The 20,238-nt window shown below is 39.5% G+C and overlaps 1 protein-coding gene across 7 annotated transcripts in view; it reads right to left on the reverse strand.

Annotated features, from left to right (window-relative positions):
- Positions 1–6,091: 6,091 nt before the first annotated feature.
- The window catches only part of mpp2b (membrane palmitoylated protein 2b), a 536,989-nt gene continuing 522,842 nt past the window's right edge, over positions 6,092–20,238 (reverse strand). For all 7 annotated transcript variants that reach the window (XM_043675077.1, XM_043675076.1, XM_043675075.1 and 4 more), the window contains 5 exons: positions 18,736–18,804; positions 13,645–13,806; positions 12,734–12,936; positions 11,110–11,238; positions 6,092–7,680 (listed from right to left, as the gene is read on the reverse strand). In XM_043675077.1, coding sequence (XP_043531012.1) covers positions 7,504–7,680; positions 11,110–11,238; positions 12,734–12,936; positions 13,645–13,806; positions 18,736–18,804 — 740 coding nt within the window. In that variant the 3' untranslated portion in view covers positions 6,092–7,503. The remainder of the gene's footprint in view (positions 7,681–11,109; positions 11,239–12,733; positions 12,937–13,644; positions 13,807–18,735; positions 18,805–20,238) is intronic.

Consider the following 20,238-nt stretch of genomic DNA (forward strand, 5'->3'; position numbering starts at 1 on the left):
TGATTTTTATTTCACACAAAGGTCACCTCCAAAACCCTTCACTAATTCTGGCCAGACAGTCAGTCACAAAGCTCTAAATAAGTTTGGTCTTAGAAAGTTGTCTTCATTTTAGGGCATTGATTTCAGCTGAAAGGACTTAACATGGATCACACCATACAATCATAATGTCGAGCAACAACTTTCAGATTCCAAATCAACAGTATGTTAGATCTGTTTTTAACCACAATCTTTATGCAGCCCAATGTAAGGATACCTCTATTAATATCAACTTGTGACTGAATCCATAACTGCAGTAGAAACGAGATTCCAAAATGAAATTCCAAAAAAAATTGTATTAAATTCAACTTGCTTTACTTTCTCATTTATATTTTCCTTTCTTATCCTATCCTGAAAATGTCAACTCATTTCTGTCAGCTAGTATTTTGCCAGCCGTTGTATTCTGTCCTAAATGGACATTCATCACCTGTAAATTTTAATGGAGAGTGTTGGGGTGCTATTTGACCACTGAAGTAACACAGTTTTCAACAGGATTATTTGATAATAATCAGGAGAGCTTTCCTTGGCTTGGGAATATTCCTCTCCCCAAACAAGTTGAAGCCAATTCTCTTTCTATACAATACTTGCAATTACTCTAATCAAAATAACACAGATTGAGAATTACTCTTGGGAGCTTATGGTCTACATGCTTTGATTCCATATTACCATTACTAAACGACTGAGGAAGCTCACATTGTATACTCTTTGGGATATACACACAGGCAAATCTCTCAGTTTGGTAGAAGAGATGTGAATTGATACATTATGGATAAAGAACTTTTTTGACCAATAGTAACTACAGGAGGGATTCCATAAACCTTTGCTCTCAGCAGGTGGGAACATTCCCAAATGATGCATTTAGGGAATTGTAGATGAGCAACTTGTGAAATTCCACCCATTCACTTTAAGAAATGGAGGATTTTTGACTGATCGCTATGGATTTTGAGCACTCTATCCAGCTAGAAGGCCAAGCCTCAGAATGGCCCCTTATATCTCAGTAGTCTTCAGAAACTTTCCACAGCTCTGGTGATTCACGCTGTGAAAATATCCAAAACTCATTGTTGCTTTCATTGTACTGCACAAAACCCGGGTGAGTCAAGCAATTGCAATTTTTTTTTCTCTCTGAAAGACTGTATGTTAATGTTAGGAGAAAGTGAGGACTGCAAATGCTGGAGGTCAGTGTCAAGAATGTGGTGCTGGAAAAGCTCAGCAGGTCAGCCAACCTCTGAGGAGCCGGAAAATCAACGTTTTGGGCATAAGCCCTTCCTGCTCCTCCGATGCTGCCTGACCTGCTGTGCTTTTCCAGCACCACACTCTCGACTCTGTATGTTAATGTTACACAGGTTCAAAACATTTTTCTGAAAACCAGCAGCTACATAATTTGAAAGCAACTGTGTCTGTCAGATATGGATATCAGTAGTAACTACAGCATTGAATATGTCTTACAGCTGGATGGATGTAATGTTTGAATGGGATTTGTTTGATGATTTGCCCAGGAGTGCTTATGCAGGTGCAGTAAGAAATTTGTAAGGCAAACGAAGGAGTATTGAAGGAGTATTTCAATGTAGGAGTAAAGAGGTTTAGTACAAATTGCATAACCTATTAGTGAGAGCACACCTGCAGTGCTCTGTGCAGTTCTGTTCTCAATGCCTAAGGATGTATACTCTTGCCATTGAGGAAGTGCAGCAGAGGTTCACTAGACTGATCCCTATGCTGGTGGGCACAGGACAGTGAAATGGCTGGGTCTGCAGTCTCTGGAGTTTGGAAGAATGTGACAATCTTATTAAAACTTACAAAATTCTTGAAGTTTGAAAAAAAATAAATGCAGAACAGACCTTTGTTTTCCCCTGCTATGAGACCAGGGACACAGACTTAGAATAAAAGATTAGTCATGCAAGGCTAAGATGAGAAGGAACTTCTTTACTCAGACGTGATGAATCCTCAGAATTCTCTAACTTGAGGGCTGTAGAAGCTCAGGCACTAAGTAAATCCAAGACAGAAACCAAGAGATTTCTTGTTAATAATGACAACAAGGGATATGGAGATCACATGGCCACCAGTTAGTGGAACCCACATCTGGCATATTGTGAACAGTTTTGGTCTCCTTACTTGAGGAAAGATATTATGGTTATTGAGATAGCACACTGGAGATTTACCAGGCTGATTGATGGGATGGCAGGACTGACCTATGAAGAGTGTTTGGATCAAAGAGTCATAGAGATATACAGCATGGAAACAGACCCTTCGGTCCAACTCGACCAGATATCCCAACCCAATCTAGTCCCACCTGCCAGCACCTGGCCAATATCTCTTCAAGACCACTCCCTCCGTGACTCCCTCGTCAGATCCACACCCCCCACCAACCCAACCTCCACTCCCGGCACCTTCCCCTGCAACCGCAGGAGGTGCAAGACTTGCGCCCACACCTCCCCTCTCACCTCCCTCCAAGGCCCCAAAGGAAACTTCCATATCCGCCATATATTGATAAGACAGTGAAAATGAGATTAGATTGCTACCCTCGTGAGATATGGCAGCTGGTCTATGAAAATTCATCTCATGCACAAGCCAAAACACACCATTTTTGATCACTATGTCCTGATAGAATCTTCTTCCCGACCTCTCCGCCCCCACCCCCATCTGTCCTATCACCCTCACCTTGACCTTTTTCCACCTATCACATTTCCGACGTCCCTCCCCCAAGTCCCTCCTCCCTATCTTTTATCTTTGCCTGCTGGACAAACTTTCCTCATTCCTGAAGAAGGGCTAATGCCCGAAACGTCGATTCTCCTGTTCCCTAGATGCTGCCTGACCTGCTGCGCTTCTCCAGCAACACATTTCCATCTCAATATCTCTTCAAACCCTTCCTATTCATATATCCATCCAGATGCCTTTTAAATGTTGCAATGGTACTACCCCACTTCCTCTGGCAGCTCATTCCATACACATTCCATACCACCCTCTGTGTGAAAAAGTTGCCCCTTAGGTCTCTTTTATATCTTTCCCCTCTTACCCTAAACCTATGCCCTCTAGTTCTGGACTCCCCCACCCCAGAAGAGACTTTGCCGATTTATCCTATCCATGATTTTATAGACCTCTGTAAGGATCAGTTAGGATTTCTTTCACTGAAGTTTAGAAGGATGAGAGGAAATCTTGCAGACACCTTGAGCATTCCAGTGTGTTTCCAGTGACTGGAGAGTTTAGTAGCTGGGGTCACAGTTTAAGCATAAGAGGTAGGCTGTTTAGGACTGAGATTAAGATAAATGTCTTCACCCAGCGAGTGATGAGCCAATGGAATTCTCTGTCACAGAAAGCAGGTGAGACCAAAACACTAAATGTTTTCAAGAAGGAGTTAGGTATAGTTGTTATGGCTGAAGGGATCAATGATATGGAGACAATGTGGGAGTGGGATACTGAGTTGGATGATTAGCCATGATATTGTTGAATGGTGGAGCAAATTTGAAGAGCCAAATGGCTTACTCCTGATTCTATTTTCTGGGTTTCTATAATTGTGTAGGAAAATCACATTTAGGTAGATGATCAAACCATGCTTTTGAATAGCGGAGCAGGCTTGAATGGTCTACTTCTATACTCCTATGTCTTTAATGCAAATGAGAAAACAACTAATGATTTCCACAGTACCTCAGATGAAGAGATTGAATTTTCTAATAATGCAGGGGTTAGGGAATGACTTGATAACTGAGAAGGATACACAGTCTAAGGAACTGACTTTTTTGTTCTGACTGTGGTTTCCAAATTGGAAGATGGTCTCATTGTAATGACTTCACTGTGCACTAAAAGAATGATTCAGAGATTTGTAAACACAAATAGTTTTAAAGCTTTACTATAAAACTGAAAGACTAAATATTTCAAATGGAAATGTAATCATTTATGTTTAAGTTCTAATCAAAGTAACATTAGGCAACTTGAATAGGACATCCAAGCATAATATATACATTAGGGATGCTTTAAAATGATTGAATGATTGTAGAAAATGATTTTTTCTTCAGCCCAAGATAATTCTCAACAATTTGAATTCATATTGTGTATCTTAAAGAGAAAATCATGTAAATGTATGTCATTGAGGTATGAGAAATGAATACTGAGATAAAGAAGAAAACAGTAAAAGGTAGTTAGATTTAAAAATTCAACTGTATGACGGTGCTTTAAGCAGGAATCGGAGGTGAAAGGAAGAGGGAGACTTAGGCATTTGCAATGAGTTTCCAACAGAGAGACCAAGGATGGTGTGAGGGAAGGGTGAGGAGAGTTGGGGTGGTGATGATGTTCATTGTAGCATGGGGTGGTGACAGCATGCATGATAGGCGAAAGTGAGGACTGCAGGTGCTGTAGATTAGAGTCGAGAGTGTGGTGCTAGAAAAGCACAGCAGGTCAGGCAGCATCCGAGGAGGAGGAGAATCAATGTTTCAGTTAGAAGCCTTTCATCAGGAATCGCAAAATGCATGATGTCCGAGTTGGGGGAAGAGAAAGCATGGGGAGTATGATCTGTACCCAAACTCTAGTGCGTATTGAGATACATCGATTCCCCCATAGTTATTGTTTTAGCATTGAAGCTTGACAGGTTGAATTAAACAAATTTACTTCTCTCAAAAAACTGAAGTCTTAAATACAGGCCTACTGCTACATGCAGTGGAAGGGTTCAAAATGTTTTTGCTTCATTTTCATAATATACAGGTTATGGCGGAAGACTTTCTATGTGCACCTATTACAGTAGAACTATAAAAGAATGCATTTACAGTGTAGCACTAAAATTGTATGCAAAGGAAATCTCATGTTTATGTTCACACCAAACCTCTCACCCCCAGGGTTAATAGTTTTGGATATGCCAGGAGATGTTCTTTCTCATTTGCTTTTAAGAAGAACTGGAATGTATCTAAGACTAAAAGTGGCAAGAACAGATCGTTTGGTTAGCGGAAAATTGTGATGGCATGTAAGGATTGGAACGTATGTGGTTAAACAAGTAAACAAGTAATGCAGCTCCAGGGTTGAGGCAGTCAAAAGGTAAAAAACAAAATTACCACTTCTAGGATGATTTGAGTTAACCTCCATCTAAAAGAGACCTTGCAACTCAATTTTTCTTGGTGCCCTCATTTATAAATTAAAACCATTGGTACATATGTTACTGTTTGAGAATGATGCACAAATTTTTACAGTTCTATTTATCCACAGGGCTTAGTTTTCATTCAGGAGAAGATAATTTTGTCAAGTTCCAAAGAAAACATCTGTTTTGTAAAACTATACAATTATTGATCATTGCTAAATGCAGCCCACAGCAATCATACATTTACAGCAATTGTATACCATTTCATCTGTTTCATTCAAATTAAATCTATAATTGAATCTTTTTTACATTGATAATTCACATTACATATATAGAGATTTTTAAAATTTGTTACAAAGTTAAAAATACAATAAAAAACAATATTTTAAAAGTAACCCCTTCCAGGGATTTGTTTTAAAAAATGATCTTCAATATATTAACTGACCAAGTATATAGGATGGGTCCAATATTAGTCACTGGAAGCAATATCTTTTCACTATTGGCTAGCACTGGAAATACAGTATAAAATAAAATCTATAAAAGAATGTCTCTATATTTAAGTATCAGCAACACTCTCTGCAATCCTTCATTTACATCAGTTTAATCACTGATCCACAAATGAACTTCTTCCGTAATTTTAATGAAAAACATTGAAGTACAATTGGATTGTCTGGGTTGTATTTATATTTAAAATTCTAGTAAAATTATTAATTGGAGGCTTTTTTCCCCTAAATTTGTTCACTGATTACTGAAAGGCATGTATGAAAGAGATGCATTGACTGCATGGTGATTGATGTATATAAATCGATTCAGTGAAAGGAGTAGGATATCTCTATTTTAGGGAAAAGATTAAACAAGGCTGTGGTGGTAACACAATACAGATACTCTATTAATATTAAGCATTAATTCAAAATGTATATTTTTACATGTGTCTGTGGGGATTATTTGTGAGGGTAAGTTTCTGTATGCCAATTCCAGCAAAGAGGTGTTTTGTCTTGGATGTTGTCAGTTGTCATTTTATATCTCAATTCCATTTCAGTTTTACTGGAAACAGACAGCTAAAGTTTGGTAGACCTTTAACTTGAACCTCAAGAATCTGCTAAAATTAAAAGTTAATAACCAACTCATACCTGAAGTGCTTCAAACCACATTGCTTTGAAACTGATATCCACAATGGCAATTAAAAAAAATGGTTATTTCACTACTGATATTCCAGCTACATGCGATGAATTATACCCAATTTATATTAAATGTTAAATATAAAAGGGACAAAGAATGACAACAAAAGTTCTACGCTTCACCAGTGAACTAGGTTTATCCTAAAAAGTCTCAATTAAATCTTCATTCCAGTTTAAAAAATGAAATCCAAGTGAGCCAATAAAAAGAGATAATGTCCTGTAGAAGATCCTTGTTATTAGTAAATATTATCTCAAGTCTGACCGAAAAAGTCCAATAGAATAAGAGCTGTGGAAAATAAATTCCCAAGACGAGTACAGAACAATACATTTGTGTCCAATTCCATTAACAACTTGTCGGAGTCACAAAAGTGGTCAAATCTGGGATGAAACCATGTTTACTGTATTAACACAAGGACATATTAATATAGGAAATTTGTTCTCCACTATTTAATTGAGACATTAACATAACTATAATGGTTTGCTGCCATCTGAAACTGCAAATAAATGAAAGACATATAATAGTGTTAGATCTTTCATCTGTGAATATTGAACAAGGTTTTAATTATGTATCGCATTTGTCATTGAATGAAGACCAAAGTTTCAGTATCGAGCAGCAAATCTGTACAATGGAACTAATTTTAATATGTCTTAAATGATTTTTAGAAAGGAAGGGCAAAGGCTTCAATTCTGATTACCTTTGGATTCAAAGGTTGCTGTCACTTTCATCATTGTGAACATCTTTGTATGAATGCAAATGCAAACAGAAACCTAAGCGAGAATGACTATTTTGAATTTCAACACAAATGTGTCCATATTAATTTCCTTAATAAGGAATAATTTGTTCACTTCCTTGGTGAAATCCAACAAAGAATAAGTGAAATCTTGGTTCCCTCATCATTTTATTTGGTAATGAAAGGGTTTATAGCATCCAGCAGAATTTGACAATGACCTTTGGACTACAATGCCAAAAAAAAACGTACATTTGCCCAATCCCTGTATTGCTCATAAAATAAAAAGTAATAGTAGCTGGAGCATTTCCATCTTTCTTAAGAAAAAAAGCTCTTTTTTTTAGTTAGCCTCCATTGCTGATTTGCATAATTTAACTGCTGTCACTATGAACTGCTGCCCTAAACATAATCAGTCCAAATGGAGGTTTCTTAAATTCTAAAGGACTTCTTCTGTAATGTTAATGGTGCTCTGTGTAAAGCATATCCTTTTACCCTTTGGAAAGTGTTAGTATACCCAGCTCACTGGCACCCATTGGGGTTCTGTGCAGAGTTTCTCCATAGCAGCCTGAAGTTTTTGGAAGGCCTTGTCAAGGTTATCATTCATAATGGTGTGATCAAAGTAGTGGCTGTACGCTCGCTGGATGCGAGAGCTCTCATCCACTGTTTTCTTCAGATCCGTGTCCTTGAAAGAAATATAAAACATCAGGATTTATTGAATTTATTGACACACTGTTTGCAAAATATTCTGCACAGAGCACAAATGGTGCAAAAGCAAAATATAAAATACTGAAATCATTCAAGAAATTAGCATCACTGCGTAAAAAGGGTTCGTATACTGTTTTGGCCTGAGAGCAAATATTGTAATAAATGCTAATATTATCAATATATAACATAAACTGGTGCAAGCAGTGCTTTAAAGGGATTGCAAAATGTGCAGCAAATGTATGTACTCTTTTGTTCTCTGAGTTTAAAAATTGAGTTCTGCAATCAATTTCTTTCTTTACCATCACAATTATGTGATTTGCAAGATTGCGATTTTATGGGATTGTGTCTTTAATCTTTGAAGTTAATGCGGTAATGTGACCTAAGCGAAAATGTTGAAATGGAAAGAGAGGCAAAAGAAAGGGAAAATCCAAAAACTGGGACCTGAAGTTCAAGCAGTAATAAGAAAGCCTTGAATTCAAGCTGACTGTGCCTATTGCTAGTGAGTTAGCCCCAGAAGCATATTAAAAAAAAACACTGAGCCACTGTGCTGCCCTAAGACTGTAAAGTTTTTTCCCTTAAAAATAAAGCGTTTCTAAATTAATGCACAAACATATAGGTGGCAAAGATGAGTGGCATGAGCTATGGTAAGAGGTGTGTCAGAATCAAGTGGCCGGTTCAGTGAGCCCCAACTTGCCATTGAGCACCTCGTTCACTTTTCTCAAGGCCATGACAAGATTCTTCCTCGGCAGTGCTTAGGAAGTGCTGAGTTCCCATTGACAGTCATTATTGGTTGTTAAATGCCTCATTAGCAGACCAACTCACCACAGGTTGTGATCTTACTAAGCATACTGAATAAACCTGCCCCTGGGAAAATCTGACGTGAAACTAGAGCAGTTTCCTGGCGGGTTCAACTTGATGCTTGCTCCAAATGACCTCCATGTTGGACACTGGACACCAATGGCTCAGGGCATGTTCCATGGGCACTGGCCACATGCACTCCACATCCCTGGACATTGGCATCCCACATGTACCAGCCTCTATGAACCTTCATAGTATATACCCAAGTCACTTACAGGATGCACCTGCACTTCAATGCTGCACTGGCAACTATCACTGTAATGAAGGGTCAAGCCTGAAATGTCAATTCTTTTCCTCCTCAGACACTGCTTGCTTTTTCCAGCATCACACTTTTTCGACTCTGAGTTCTCCAGCATCTGCAGAACTCAAGGACACTGTGCTCAGGCACACACACTCAGTTCATGTACTGGTCCAGGCTGCTTCTCTAGGCCCTTAACTCACTGTCATAGTAGTCACTCACTTTGACCCTATTTGGATGCTCACAGCACCTCTACTTACCCTGCCTTGCATTGCCTTGTTGCATATTTCCCCTTCAGCTGTTCATATGACTATTGTCTTGACATGCCATTTTGTTCAGGCACAAAGCCAGAAATATTGCCTTGGGTGCCAGCTGGTGTCAATCTACTTAATAGGAATAGCTTTTGCTTAGGGAATCCAAGCATAGTAGGTCAATAGTCGCCTTCGGTGCCTGTCCAGCTCAGTGCAGAGTCTGGATCCTCTGCTTAGAAAGGGAAAGGAAAAGGAGTCTAATGACAGGCAGCAGATGGGCAAATCTTGACTCTTTCTGTTGGTGAGTGGTTTTGCTGCTGAATGAGAGTGTCAGGTATGAAGAAAGATGAAGCGGGTGCTACTGCTCTTACTCTTTGTGCAGTTCAGAAGGTTTCTCAGCGAGTGAGTTGGCAGGATAGATTAGTGGTGTTGCAGGTTGGAATGGGTGAGGAAGATGTTGCATGTATTAGTGACAAGGATAGTGCATGAGCCTTAATGGGAGGTCGGGCCAATAGCAGAGGTGGAGTGAGTGCGAGGTAATGGAGAGCAGATGGTGGCACTTACACTGGTGGAGTGGACAATGTCATTGAGTTTCTTCCTAAGACAAACTGAATAGGTCCTTTGCATCAGTCTTCATTGAGGAAGACATCAGTACCAGAACTTCAAGGGAGTCAAGGGGCAGAGGGCAGTGTAGTTGCTAACACTAAGGAGAAGGTGCAAGGGAAGTCATAAGGTCAGAAGGTGGATAGATCACCTGAACGAGATGGACAGAAGTTCTGAAGGAGATAATTCAGGAGATAAATAGTGATGATCTTTCAGAAATAACTAGAGTCAGGGAAGGTCCAAGAGGACTAGAAAATGGCTAATGTAACACCCCTATGTGGTTGGGAGGCAGAACACAGGAAATTATAGGCCAGTTACCCTGACCCTGGTCATGGATAAGATTTAAGAATCCATCATTAAAAATGAGATGCCAGAATCTTGCATATGTATGGTAAAATAGAGTTGAGTCAGAAAGGCTTTGTCATACCTGACAAATCTGTTAGATTCTTGGAGGAGGTAACATGCAGCTTAGATAAAGGAAAGCTAGTGGAAGTGATCTTTAGATTAGATTAGATTACTTACAGTGTGGAAACAGGCCCTTCGGCCCAACAAGTCCATACCGACCCTCCGAAGAGCAACACACCCAGACCCATTCCCCTACATTTACCCTTTCACCTAGCAATTTAGCATAGCCAATTCACCTTACCTGCACATTTTTGAACTGTGGGAGGAAACCAGAGCACCCGGAGGAAACCCACACAGACACAGGGAGAATGTGCAAACTCCACACAGACAGTTGCCTGAGGTGGGAATTGAACTCAGGTCTCTGGTGCTGCAAGGCAGCAGTGCTAACCTATTGGAATTTATAGCAGGCCTTTGACAAGGTGCTGCACAGGAGGTTGCTAAATAAGATAAGAGTCCATGATGTTTGGGGTAAAGACCTGGCATGGATAGAAGATTGGCTGACTGGCAAGGAGTGGGGAAAAAGGGTTCTTTTTCAGGATGGCAGCCAATTACCATCCTGAAAAAGACCCCTTTATCTCCACTCCCTGCCTTCTGCTAAGTTTGCAGATAATACAAAGTTAGGTGAAGGGACAGGTAGCGTTGAGGATGTGGGGAGGCTGCAGAAGAATGTGGACAGGCAAAGAAGTGTCAGAAGTAATACAATGTGGGAAAGACGTTTCTCACATCACTCTTGTATGTGACTTTATATCTATGATGCCTCATTTTTGTTTCTCTTGCATGTTTTAAGGACTAATGTTTAGTCCTTTCATTTTCAATCTTTTGTTACAGTAAACATTTAAAAATATGAAATATTGTGGTGTCATCCTTCAACAATTAACAGAAACTTTGAATTTTTTAAGAAGTCATTGGAATCTATGGAGATTGCATACGATAGATATAATTCAAAATGTATACTTAATGTTTGTTTTACAAATCATAGAATCACTGTGATTATATTGAGTTATGGTGATTTTCTCTAGAAATAAATAAATTTACTGAAACTCCAACTCACTGTTAGTTGTTTTGTTGTAACTCCTGCATCAATAGCTGCTCTGTGCATTGCCCGTAGTGTGTCCAAGTCTGGAGCTTCAATAAACACCACATAAGGCATGAACTCAGATGTCCTCAGAACCTTCAGTGCCTGGAAAGACAAGGACATTGTTTTTCTCTTTCTATATCATGGCCCTGACTCTACCTACCTTCCTCATTGGGTGGAAGAGGGAGGCTTAAAATTTTGACATTGAGCAATCAGATCCTATTTTTTCCAGTTTTAAATTGTACAAATTTTATTCATAGGTATGGAAGTGTAGCTGGAATCATTCCTCCGAAAGCAGAGGGCTAGCTGGTCATTTATTTACTTTACACAGAGGATGATAGGTGCCTGGAATGCGTTGCCAGCAGAGGTAGTAGAAGCAGGCACAGTAGATTCATTTAAGGTGCGTCTGGACAGATGCATGAGTATGTGTGGAGCAGAGGGATACAGATGCTTAGGAATTGGGCGATAGGTTTAGACAGTGGATTTGGATCGGCTCAGGCTTGGAGGGTTGAAGGGCCTGTTCCTGGGCTGTAAATTTTCTTTGTTCTTTGTTCAGCAGCGCCACCACCTGCAGTGGGCCACCATTGTAACTGCAGCTCTCACATGGGTCTTTCCACAAGGTGAATTGTGTCAGGAATCACTGGGGCCATTCAGGCAGACCTCAGCGAGGGGCTGCAGGTGGTTGCTAAGGGCAGGCAGGAACAAGGGTATGTTCTCATTGGGGCCACTGGTTGTTCAAGTTGGAGGCAACCCCTTCAAAACACCCCTATCACTCCCTTCTCCCCTTCATACTGGCACCAGTAAGGAGGCCTTCTGGGTTATCAGGCATCTTGTCAAGATTGGTGGAGGGCCCACTAGCCATTTGCAAAATAACAAAACCAATACGAAGAGGATTTAATTAGTTATTCAAGTCTTCAAGGCATTGTGGTGGCTTTGTTCATCGTCCTGGCTGCTACTCCCACTTCTCCCTTCACCATTTTCTGATGCTACAAACCTACTGTGACCAGCCCTTCTAAATAAAGTGGGTAAACTTCAACTCATAATTTGATAATGTTTAATGAATTAGCAGTGTGCCAATATCTCACAATAATACAATCAATATGCAATTGCAGATAATGGTGAAGCTGACCATAAAACTTAGTGAGGTTGACACACAATGTGATAAATATGCTGTGGAGATTATTTTGTGGCTATAGCATTGCCCCGTCTCATCATATACAACTATCCTAACGACAATTTATAGCAATGACAGACCTGTAAGTAAAGATCAATCTATTTTTACATTGGCAGTTTCACAACTTAATTGAACTGCTCACATTTGAGCCAAATAAATTCAGATTAAAAACTTATATCCAAAATAATTTGCATAGTTTAAAGGGTGAAAAGACTTCATTCTTGCAAGTGTACTTTACAATACTCTGATAAGTATCCACAGCATAGATTTTATATTAAATGCTACAACACATCCTTGTTTATTGTAGCTTTATAATGGGCATTTCAGGCAAGTAGCCTGCAGACCAATCAACAATAAACACATTTTCCAACTGATAATAGCACAAAAGTATGTTGCAATAATGCAAGTATCCAAGCCTTCCAGTACCTGCGGGTTTGCATCCAAGATGCATATTTTTCCACATTCTACCACCTCATGGATGGAATCAATCTTTGTCCCATAAAGGTTTCCTTCATATTCACCATGCTCTAGGTACCGCCCACCTTTGATGTCATTTTCCATTTCAGAACGGGACACAAAAGCGTAAATATGACCATCATTCTCATCCTCCTTTGGCTTTCGTGAGGTGACTATATTGAAGGGATACAACAAGAAATGTCAAGCGCTTTATAGAGAAAGATGAGACTTCAAACACCAGAAACCAGAGTTTCCTTCTTCTATAGCATGATAGTTGTGTTCCTGTGGACTCTGCGCTATACAAGAATTGTGTAATACAAATACCACTTAACGTGTTGACGATCTAATCGAGCTATAGCCAACATGCATTTTAAAAGTTCGTGCTTTAGAAACAATGCCCCCATTCATCAATCACATTAAAACCAATTCATGTTGACGAAACACACGTTATAGCAGAATGACCTGTAGATCAATCCTAACTGATCAAGTTTTGATACTGGAAAAATTGCCACAAAATTTTCATGTCACAAAGGTAAAACATCTGATATACAATGCCTCATGCTAGTGCTGGCTTCACATGGGAACAAATCAACTGTGCTTTATGAAAGAGTGTGAAGTATTAGGAAAATTTCCTCTGTTGTCATTCTATCTTCCAAGGTCGAACATGGATTCGGTCTACCTTTCCAAAGAACAGAGCTTCCAAATTTGACTGGTTCATTGCTCTGGTAGAACTTCTCACTTTTCATATCTTGGCCATCCCATCTTCTAACTCACCTCAAGCCACATTGGCTCAGTCATCAAATAGTTAAATTACCATAAAGGTCATCATCAGACAGCTAGTAATTAGAGTTAATATGCACAAAAAGTATAAATCTACTCACAAGGAATTGTGGTTCCAAAACGCATTGGGTCAGACATAATGAGTCTGTTTTTTAAGCTTCGTCTTCCAACCCCCTGTGCTCCTATAAGGACCAGAGTTTTCCTTTGAAATGGTGGCATCTTTGCTACTTCCTCATAGATCAGAAGTTCATGGCGATCAAATTCTAGGACACAAACAGAACAGTAAATCTGATTAATTGTGAGTCATTACAATGAATGCTGATGAGTGGTTTGATTTGCTCTTCACAACTACAGGAGATCTTTCAGCAACACCAGAGAACTAATGGAGTTCAAACACAGTTTTAAACAATAAAAATAAGAACCTCCTCTGAACCCCTTTATAGGAATAGAGTTAAAAGCTATGGGCAAGTTACCAAGATTGTTCTTACATCGCTTTTGGCATCTGGTTACCCAGAGAGATTTCCAGAGATCTAGGATTTAAAAGGGTTGGAGGATTTGAACTATTGGGAGAGGCTGATTACGCTGGGGTTATTTTCCCTAGAGCTTCAGAGGATGAGAAAGGACCTTACAGAAGATTATAAAATCATGAGGGGCATGGATAGGGTGAATAGTCCAAAACTAGAGGGAATAGGTTTAAGGTTAGAGGAGAAAGATTTAAAAGGTACCTAAAGGGCAACGTTTTCATGAACAGGTGGTGCGTGCATGGAATGAGGCTGGGAAAATTACAACGTTTAAAAGGAATCTGGAAGTATATGTATAAGAAGGGTTTTGAAGGATATGGGCCAAATGCTGGCAAATGGGACTAAATTAATTCACGATATCCAGTTGTCATGGACGAGTTGGATCGAAGGGTCTGTTTCCATGCTGTATGACTCTATGACTGTATCTTTAAGAAGTTGAAGGAACACGTTCAAATATTCAGCACAGACTACAAATGGAATGAAAACCAAATTACATTGACACAAATTGAAGTCATACAGGTCCACAGATGACATCAATAAGAAAAGGCAAAGGACATGTAAGGATCAAAGATACTGCAAAATAAAATGTTGCCTACAATTGCAGGGACTGCGTGCAAAGATGTAAAGAATTGAGAAAAGTCACCAATGTCCACCATGAAAAAAATACTAGAGATTAAAGACTCTCCAGTCCAAAAGAGAACCTACAGATCCTACATTGTGAGCAAGACAGGCAAAGTCAACTACCTTCTATCCAAGATGCTATCATTTTTCTGAGTCTGAAGAGAGTGCATTCAGGGAGAATAATCAAATCTCCAATATAAGTTTGTGAAGTCAAAGATTTGTGTTAAGTTGGGGCAGAGATAAATAAAAATACATGAGAAAATCTATAATAATGATAGTATGTGGGATGAAGACTTGCGAGATATGTTTTATATATGCATCTGAAAAGATTATTATTAACATGTTTATAGTAAGCATCATCCATAGAAATATGGGGACAGTAAAGAAGGAGCCTGTTAGAGACAGAGCTCAGGTAAATGTGTTTGTGACAATCTTTGTTGTAATGTAAGTCATATTCATGTCATCTGTAAATATCTGCAGTAGTGAAATAAATTTCCTACACTTTACACAAAACTCTTGTATTTAGACCAGAAAGATGCCAATACTCATTCATTTTGGGCTTGAAGCAATCCACACACAACATGAAATACATGCTCTGGATGTTTTGCTCCAACATTTAATAAAATCAAGGCTGCTCTGATTGTGGTTTAATCTCCACTTTCCTGCTCCCCACCATCCCATAACCCCCAACTCCCTCACAGACCAAAAACCTAACATACAATTGCAATGAGTTGTGCTGAATACGTCCATTTACAACATAGCTGAGTGGTGCAATTTTAAAAAGACCCTACGTTCATTCACTGACCTGTGCTGAGTCAACCAATTACAGTATTTAGAAGTACTATATTACCCTCAGCGCCCTAGAGTTAAGGATAGGTCTGTCAATCATCCATTCTCTGCTAATTCTGCTCCTGACCACTTCTGAACTTGCTGAAATGCAACCCATTATTGAATATAATTGAACTACCAACACTCAACAACAGTTTCTTGTGGAAAATGCTGGAGGATGCAGAACACTCACAGGGCTATCTCTCCAAAAGAATTTGATTTGATTTGGATTTAATTTATTGGAGTCACGTGTATCTAAGTACAGTGATAAGCTTTGTTTGCGAGCAACACAGGCAGTTCATAGCAAGCAAGGAAATACAGATCACAGGATGCTTAGATAAAGTGAGGCACACAGGTTACACTGCACAGAGGTGCTCGAAGCAAGATCAACATTAACAAGATCAACACTATTTGAAATTAGAGAGGACATTATTGGAAGTTAGAGAGTACATTATTTGGAGTTAGTTCACCATAAAGAAACGTACAATAACAAAAGAGGTTAGCTCAAGATGTCCCAATATGAAACATTAACAATATAACAACCAATATGTGAAAGCGACATTTTGAATCTCACACTATGAGATTATAAAAGTTGATTTATGAATGAATACATAGGTCTCAGATTACACCAAATTCTTTCCTCACATAATTGATTTGAATTAGCAGATATCAGTGGTTCATTTAACTTGCAAAACATGTTAGAATTAACAACGCATGCTACACTTCAGCCTGATTGGAAAGGAACATCAGGTGGGGTGTGAAACAAATTGTTGCATAACTTATGCTACCACCTTTTCCTAATTTACACCTGTTAACATGTCTGTTGCCTTAACACTTAATTTTCTTACTTTTTTTTCTGCCATTTGCTATGAGTTGTTTTCATGACTACTTCCTGTTTTTGTCTTAGTTTGAGTAATTATTAATCTGGAGTGCTGACCATGCATGATCTATGTTGTGATGGTAACATGTTGTCCGAACATTGTGCTAATCCATTCAGTTCAGGTTGTTTTCACCTAGTTGAACAAGCTATACACAAAATTAACATTTCCTCATTTTAACAGCCACAAGTTTTTGCATGATAATAAATGTGCATATATGTAGTGCTTTTCATGACCTCAGTATGTTCAAAAGTGCTTGATAAGCAGTTAGGTTCTTCTGAGGTATAGTCTTTGTTGAATAAACAACTGCCAGTTCGTGTTGAAAAGTAGATTTAGAATTTAGAAGTAGATTTAGAATACTTACAGTGTGGAAACAGGCCCTTCGGCCCAACAAGTCCACACCGACCCGCCGAAGCGCAACCCACCCAGACCCATTCACCTACATTTACCCCTTCACCTAACACTACGGGCAATTTGGCATGGCCAATTAACCTAACCTGCACGTTTTTGGATTGTGGGAGGAAACCGGAGCACCCGAAGTAAACCCACGCAGACATGGGGAGAATGTGCAAACTCCACACAGAGAGTTGCCTGAGGTGGGAACTGAACCCAGGTTTCTGGCGCTGTGAGGCAGCAGTGCTAACCACTGTGGTGCTAGAAAAGCAGAGTCAGTCAGGTGGCATCCAAGGAGCAGGAGAATCTACGTTTTGAGCATAAGCCCTTCATCAGGAATGTGATGAAGAGCTTATGCTTGCAACATTGACTCTCCTGCTCCTTGGATGCTGCCTGACCTGCTATGCACCACACGGTTTGACTCTGATCTCCAGCATCTGCAGTCCTTACTTTCTCCTAACTACCAGTTAGTGCATGGCAAACTCCCACAGATAGGAATGTGTTCAAGACCTGGTAACATGCTTTGTGTATGCTGACATGATAATGCATGGGCAGGGGAAGCATTAAGAGATAAATATTTACTGGGATATGAGGGGTTAACTATCCTGATATTCTTCAAATTTGTGCATTAGGATGTTTAATGACTGCCTGAGAAAGCAAAACGACACCTCAGTTCAGAATCTCATCTGAAAGATGACACCTCTGATTGCACAGTGCTTCCACAGTTGTAATGATTGCAATCATTCATTTGTAGATTGTAAGATCTTAAGAAATGACAGTAGTAGGCCTTTTAGTTGTTTGATCATGTTTCATGATTCAATACGATCAGAGTTGATGTGATTGTGACTTTATCTCTATTTTGTGCATCTCACCACCCCATAACCCCTGACTCCTTCATAGATCAAAAATCTAATATACAACCTAAATGAGTTGTGCTGAACAAATTCATTTATAAAGTAGCTGCATGGTGCAGTTCATAAAGACCCATTCACTGATCTGTTTTGAGTCCACTAATGGCAATTGGAAAACTGTGGTAGCACTACAATTAGCACCAATGCCTGAGAATTAGAGATGGGATCATCAACGATCCAGTTCCCATTGACCACTTCTGCATGTCCTAAAGATAGACTGGATCAGACGTGATTTTAATGTGGACCTAATCAGACATGCTGCCAATACTTAAGAACAATTGCTCAGGGAAATGGCAGAGGATGTGGAGCCCTCACAGAATTACTTCCTCACAAGTTTTCAACAGCAAGGAAGAGAAAATTGTAGAAAAGGTTGAAAATAAAAACAAAAGGGTGTGGTAAATTATCAGAGGGCACAAAGCAGTGTCCAAATTTATTTAATCTATTACTTTATCTCTAATTTGCCTAAAACTAAACATTATCCAGACTGACTCATCATTGCAGTACAAGATGAGTCAAAGAATGTGTCTCTCTCAAGACATAACTGCCCAATTTCTTAACAGAGTGATGGAGTTAATCCCAGTATCTGGCAAATATTTATACTCTCAAGTCATCTCCTGAACCATTTGTGGTTCAGATTATTTGGCACGATTCCTACAGTTCCATCGTGACAGTAACTGCACATCAAAACATATATAATTTTTACAATTATGATTTCTAGAAATTTGAAAAATACCTGTTTAAAGATAAATCTTTCTTTTCCACATGATATCATTCAGAATACTAGGAATTGTTTGCCCTTTCCCTTCCTATCCTGGAGAGTTATTGTATTTATATAATTTGCTAGTGTGAAAATAATTATTGTATTGGCAAGAAATTTGTACAGGTGACAATTTTAATAATTGCTTGACAAACTGCGAGAAGACCTTATTAGTGATATAAATACTAGAAAAACTTGAGCTACGCAGTTGATTGGACAAAAAGTGCAGTGAGAGAAGACACAATGTTGAAGTGTAACACGCAATGGAACCAGTGTCAATTACCTGCATTTTTGGTGGTGAGATACATCATTTTCTTCTTTCTTTTTCCACCCATGCTCCCACACAGTGCACCTGTTGATAAAATTAAATATTATATTTTCATGGTTATAGTGGACACACAATGCTTTAAGATGATCAAAATCTGCACACCATACCCAACAATTTAACGACCATGTGTGATATTAGAATGCTCATTACCATATTCAAATGATGTTACACTATCTCTTTAACAAAATAGGAACAAAATGTCCTTAAGGGAAGACAATTGCCATCCTTACCTGGTCTGGTCTGCAGGTGACGCTCGATCCACAACAATGTGGATGACTCTTAACTGCTTGGGCAATTAGGGATAGGCAATAAATATGGCCCAACTCGAGGCACTCACATTCATGAATGAATGAAAAAAGAATTCTCTGAATCCATATTGGCTCAGAGATTGCTGAAATGAATTATAGTGAGCTTATACCACTTGCTATTACGAGTTCATAAAATAAATTAGTAATTTATGACTTCCATAAAATTCATTATTACTTTGTATTTCATATTATTAGCATCATCAATTGACCCTTGATTCAAGGATGGCAGATACTTGTAGCCATTAGTTTCAGTTGTAGGTCTTCATGTGAGTGAACAAGCAGGTTCTCAAACTGCAGCCGTCTGGGTACATGGACCAGGAGGTCCCATAATGTAGTGTGCTCTGGAACATAGGGTTTGTTCAGTTGAAGACTAGTATGAACCTTTGGTTCAGAGGTTGCTCAAAGCTCTGTAGCAGAGTACTGTCACACCTCAGTGGGATAAGCAGTTTGTCCTGTAGTCTGATGCCAACTGCATGTGTTCAATTCCCACACTGAGGTTACCATCAAGGACTCTCCTTCTCAATCTTTCCCCTTGCTTGAGGCCTGGTGAACCTTATGTTAAACAACTACCAGTTGTCTCTCCAACTGAGAGCAGCCCAATGATAGGACTGTGGCAACTGTACCTTTATTGACAGACGTCATGGTGGCACAATGGTTAGCACTGCTGCCACATAGTGCCAGAGATTTCAGCCTTGGGAGACTGTCTGTGTGAAGTTCACACGTTCCTTTTGTGACTGCGTGAGTTTCCTCCCACAGTCCAAAGAGGTGCAGATTAGGTGGACTGGCCATGCTAAATTGTCCCTTAGTGTCCAGGGAGGTGTAGGTTATGTAGATTAGCTATGGTAAATGTGGGGTTACTGGGGATCTGGAGGGTTGGCAGACATTCGATAGGCTGAATGGCCTCTATCTGCACTATAGGGATTCTATTTAACAAGAATTACTATTTATTACAAGTAATTAGGCTGTAGCTACAGGTGCTGGATCAGTGGTGCTGGAAGAGCACAGCAATTCAGGCACCATCCGAGGACAGGCAAAATCGACGTTTCGGGCAAAAGCCCTTCATCAGGAATAAAGGCAGAGAGCCTGAAGCGTGGAGAGATAAGCTAGAGGAGGGTGGGGGTGGGGAGAGAGTGGCATAGAGTACAATGGG

Source organism: Chiloscyllium plagiosum, chromosome 33, assembly GCF_004010195.1.
Source record: "Chiloscyllium plagiosum isolate BGI_BamShark_2017 chromosome 33, ASM401019v2, whole genome shotgun sequence".
In the NCBI taxonomy this organism is placed as follows: Eukaryota; Metazoa; Chordata; class Chondrichthyes; order Orectolobiformes; family Hemiscylliidae; genus Chiloscyllium; species Chiloscyllium plagiosum.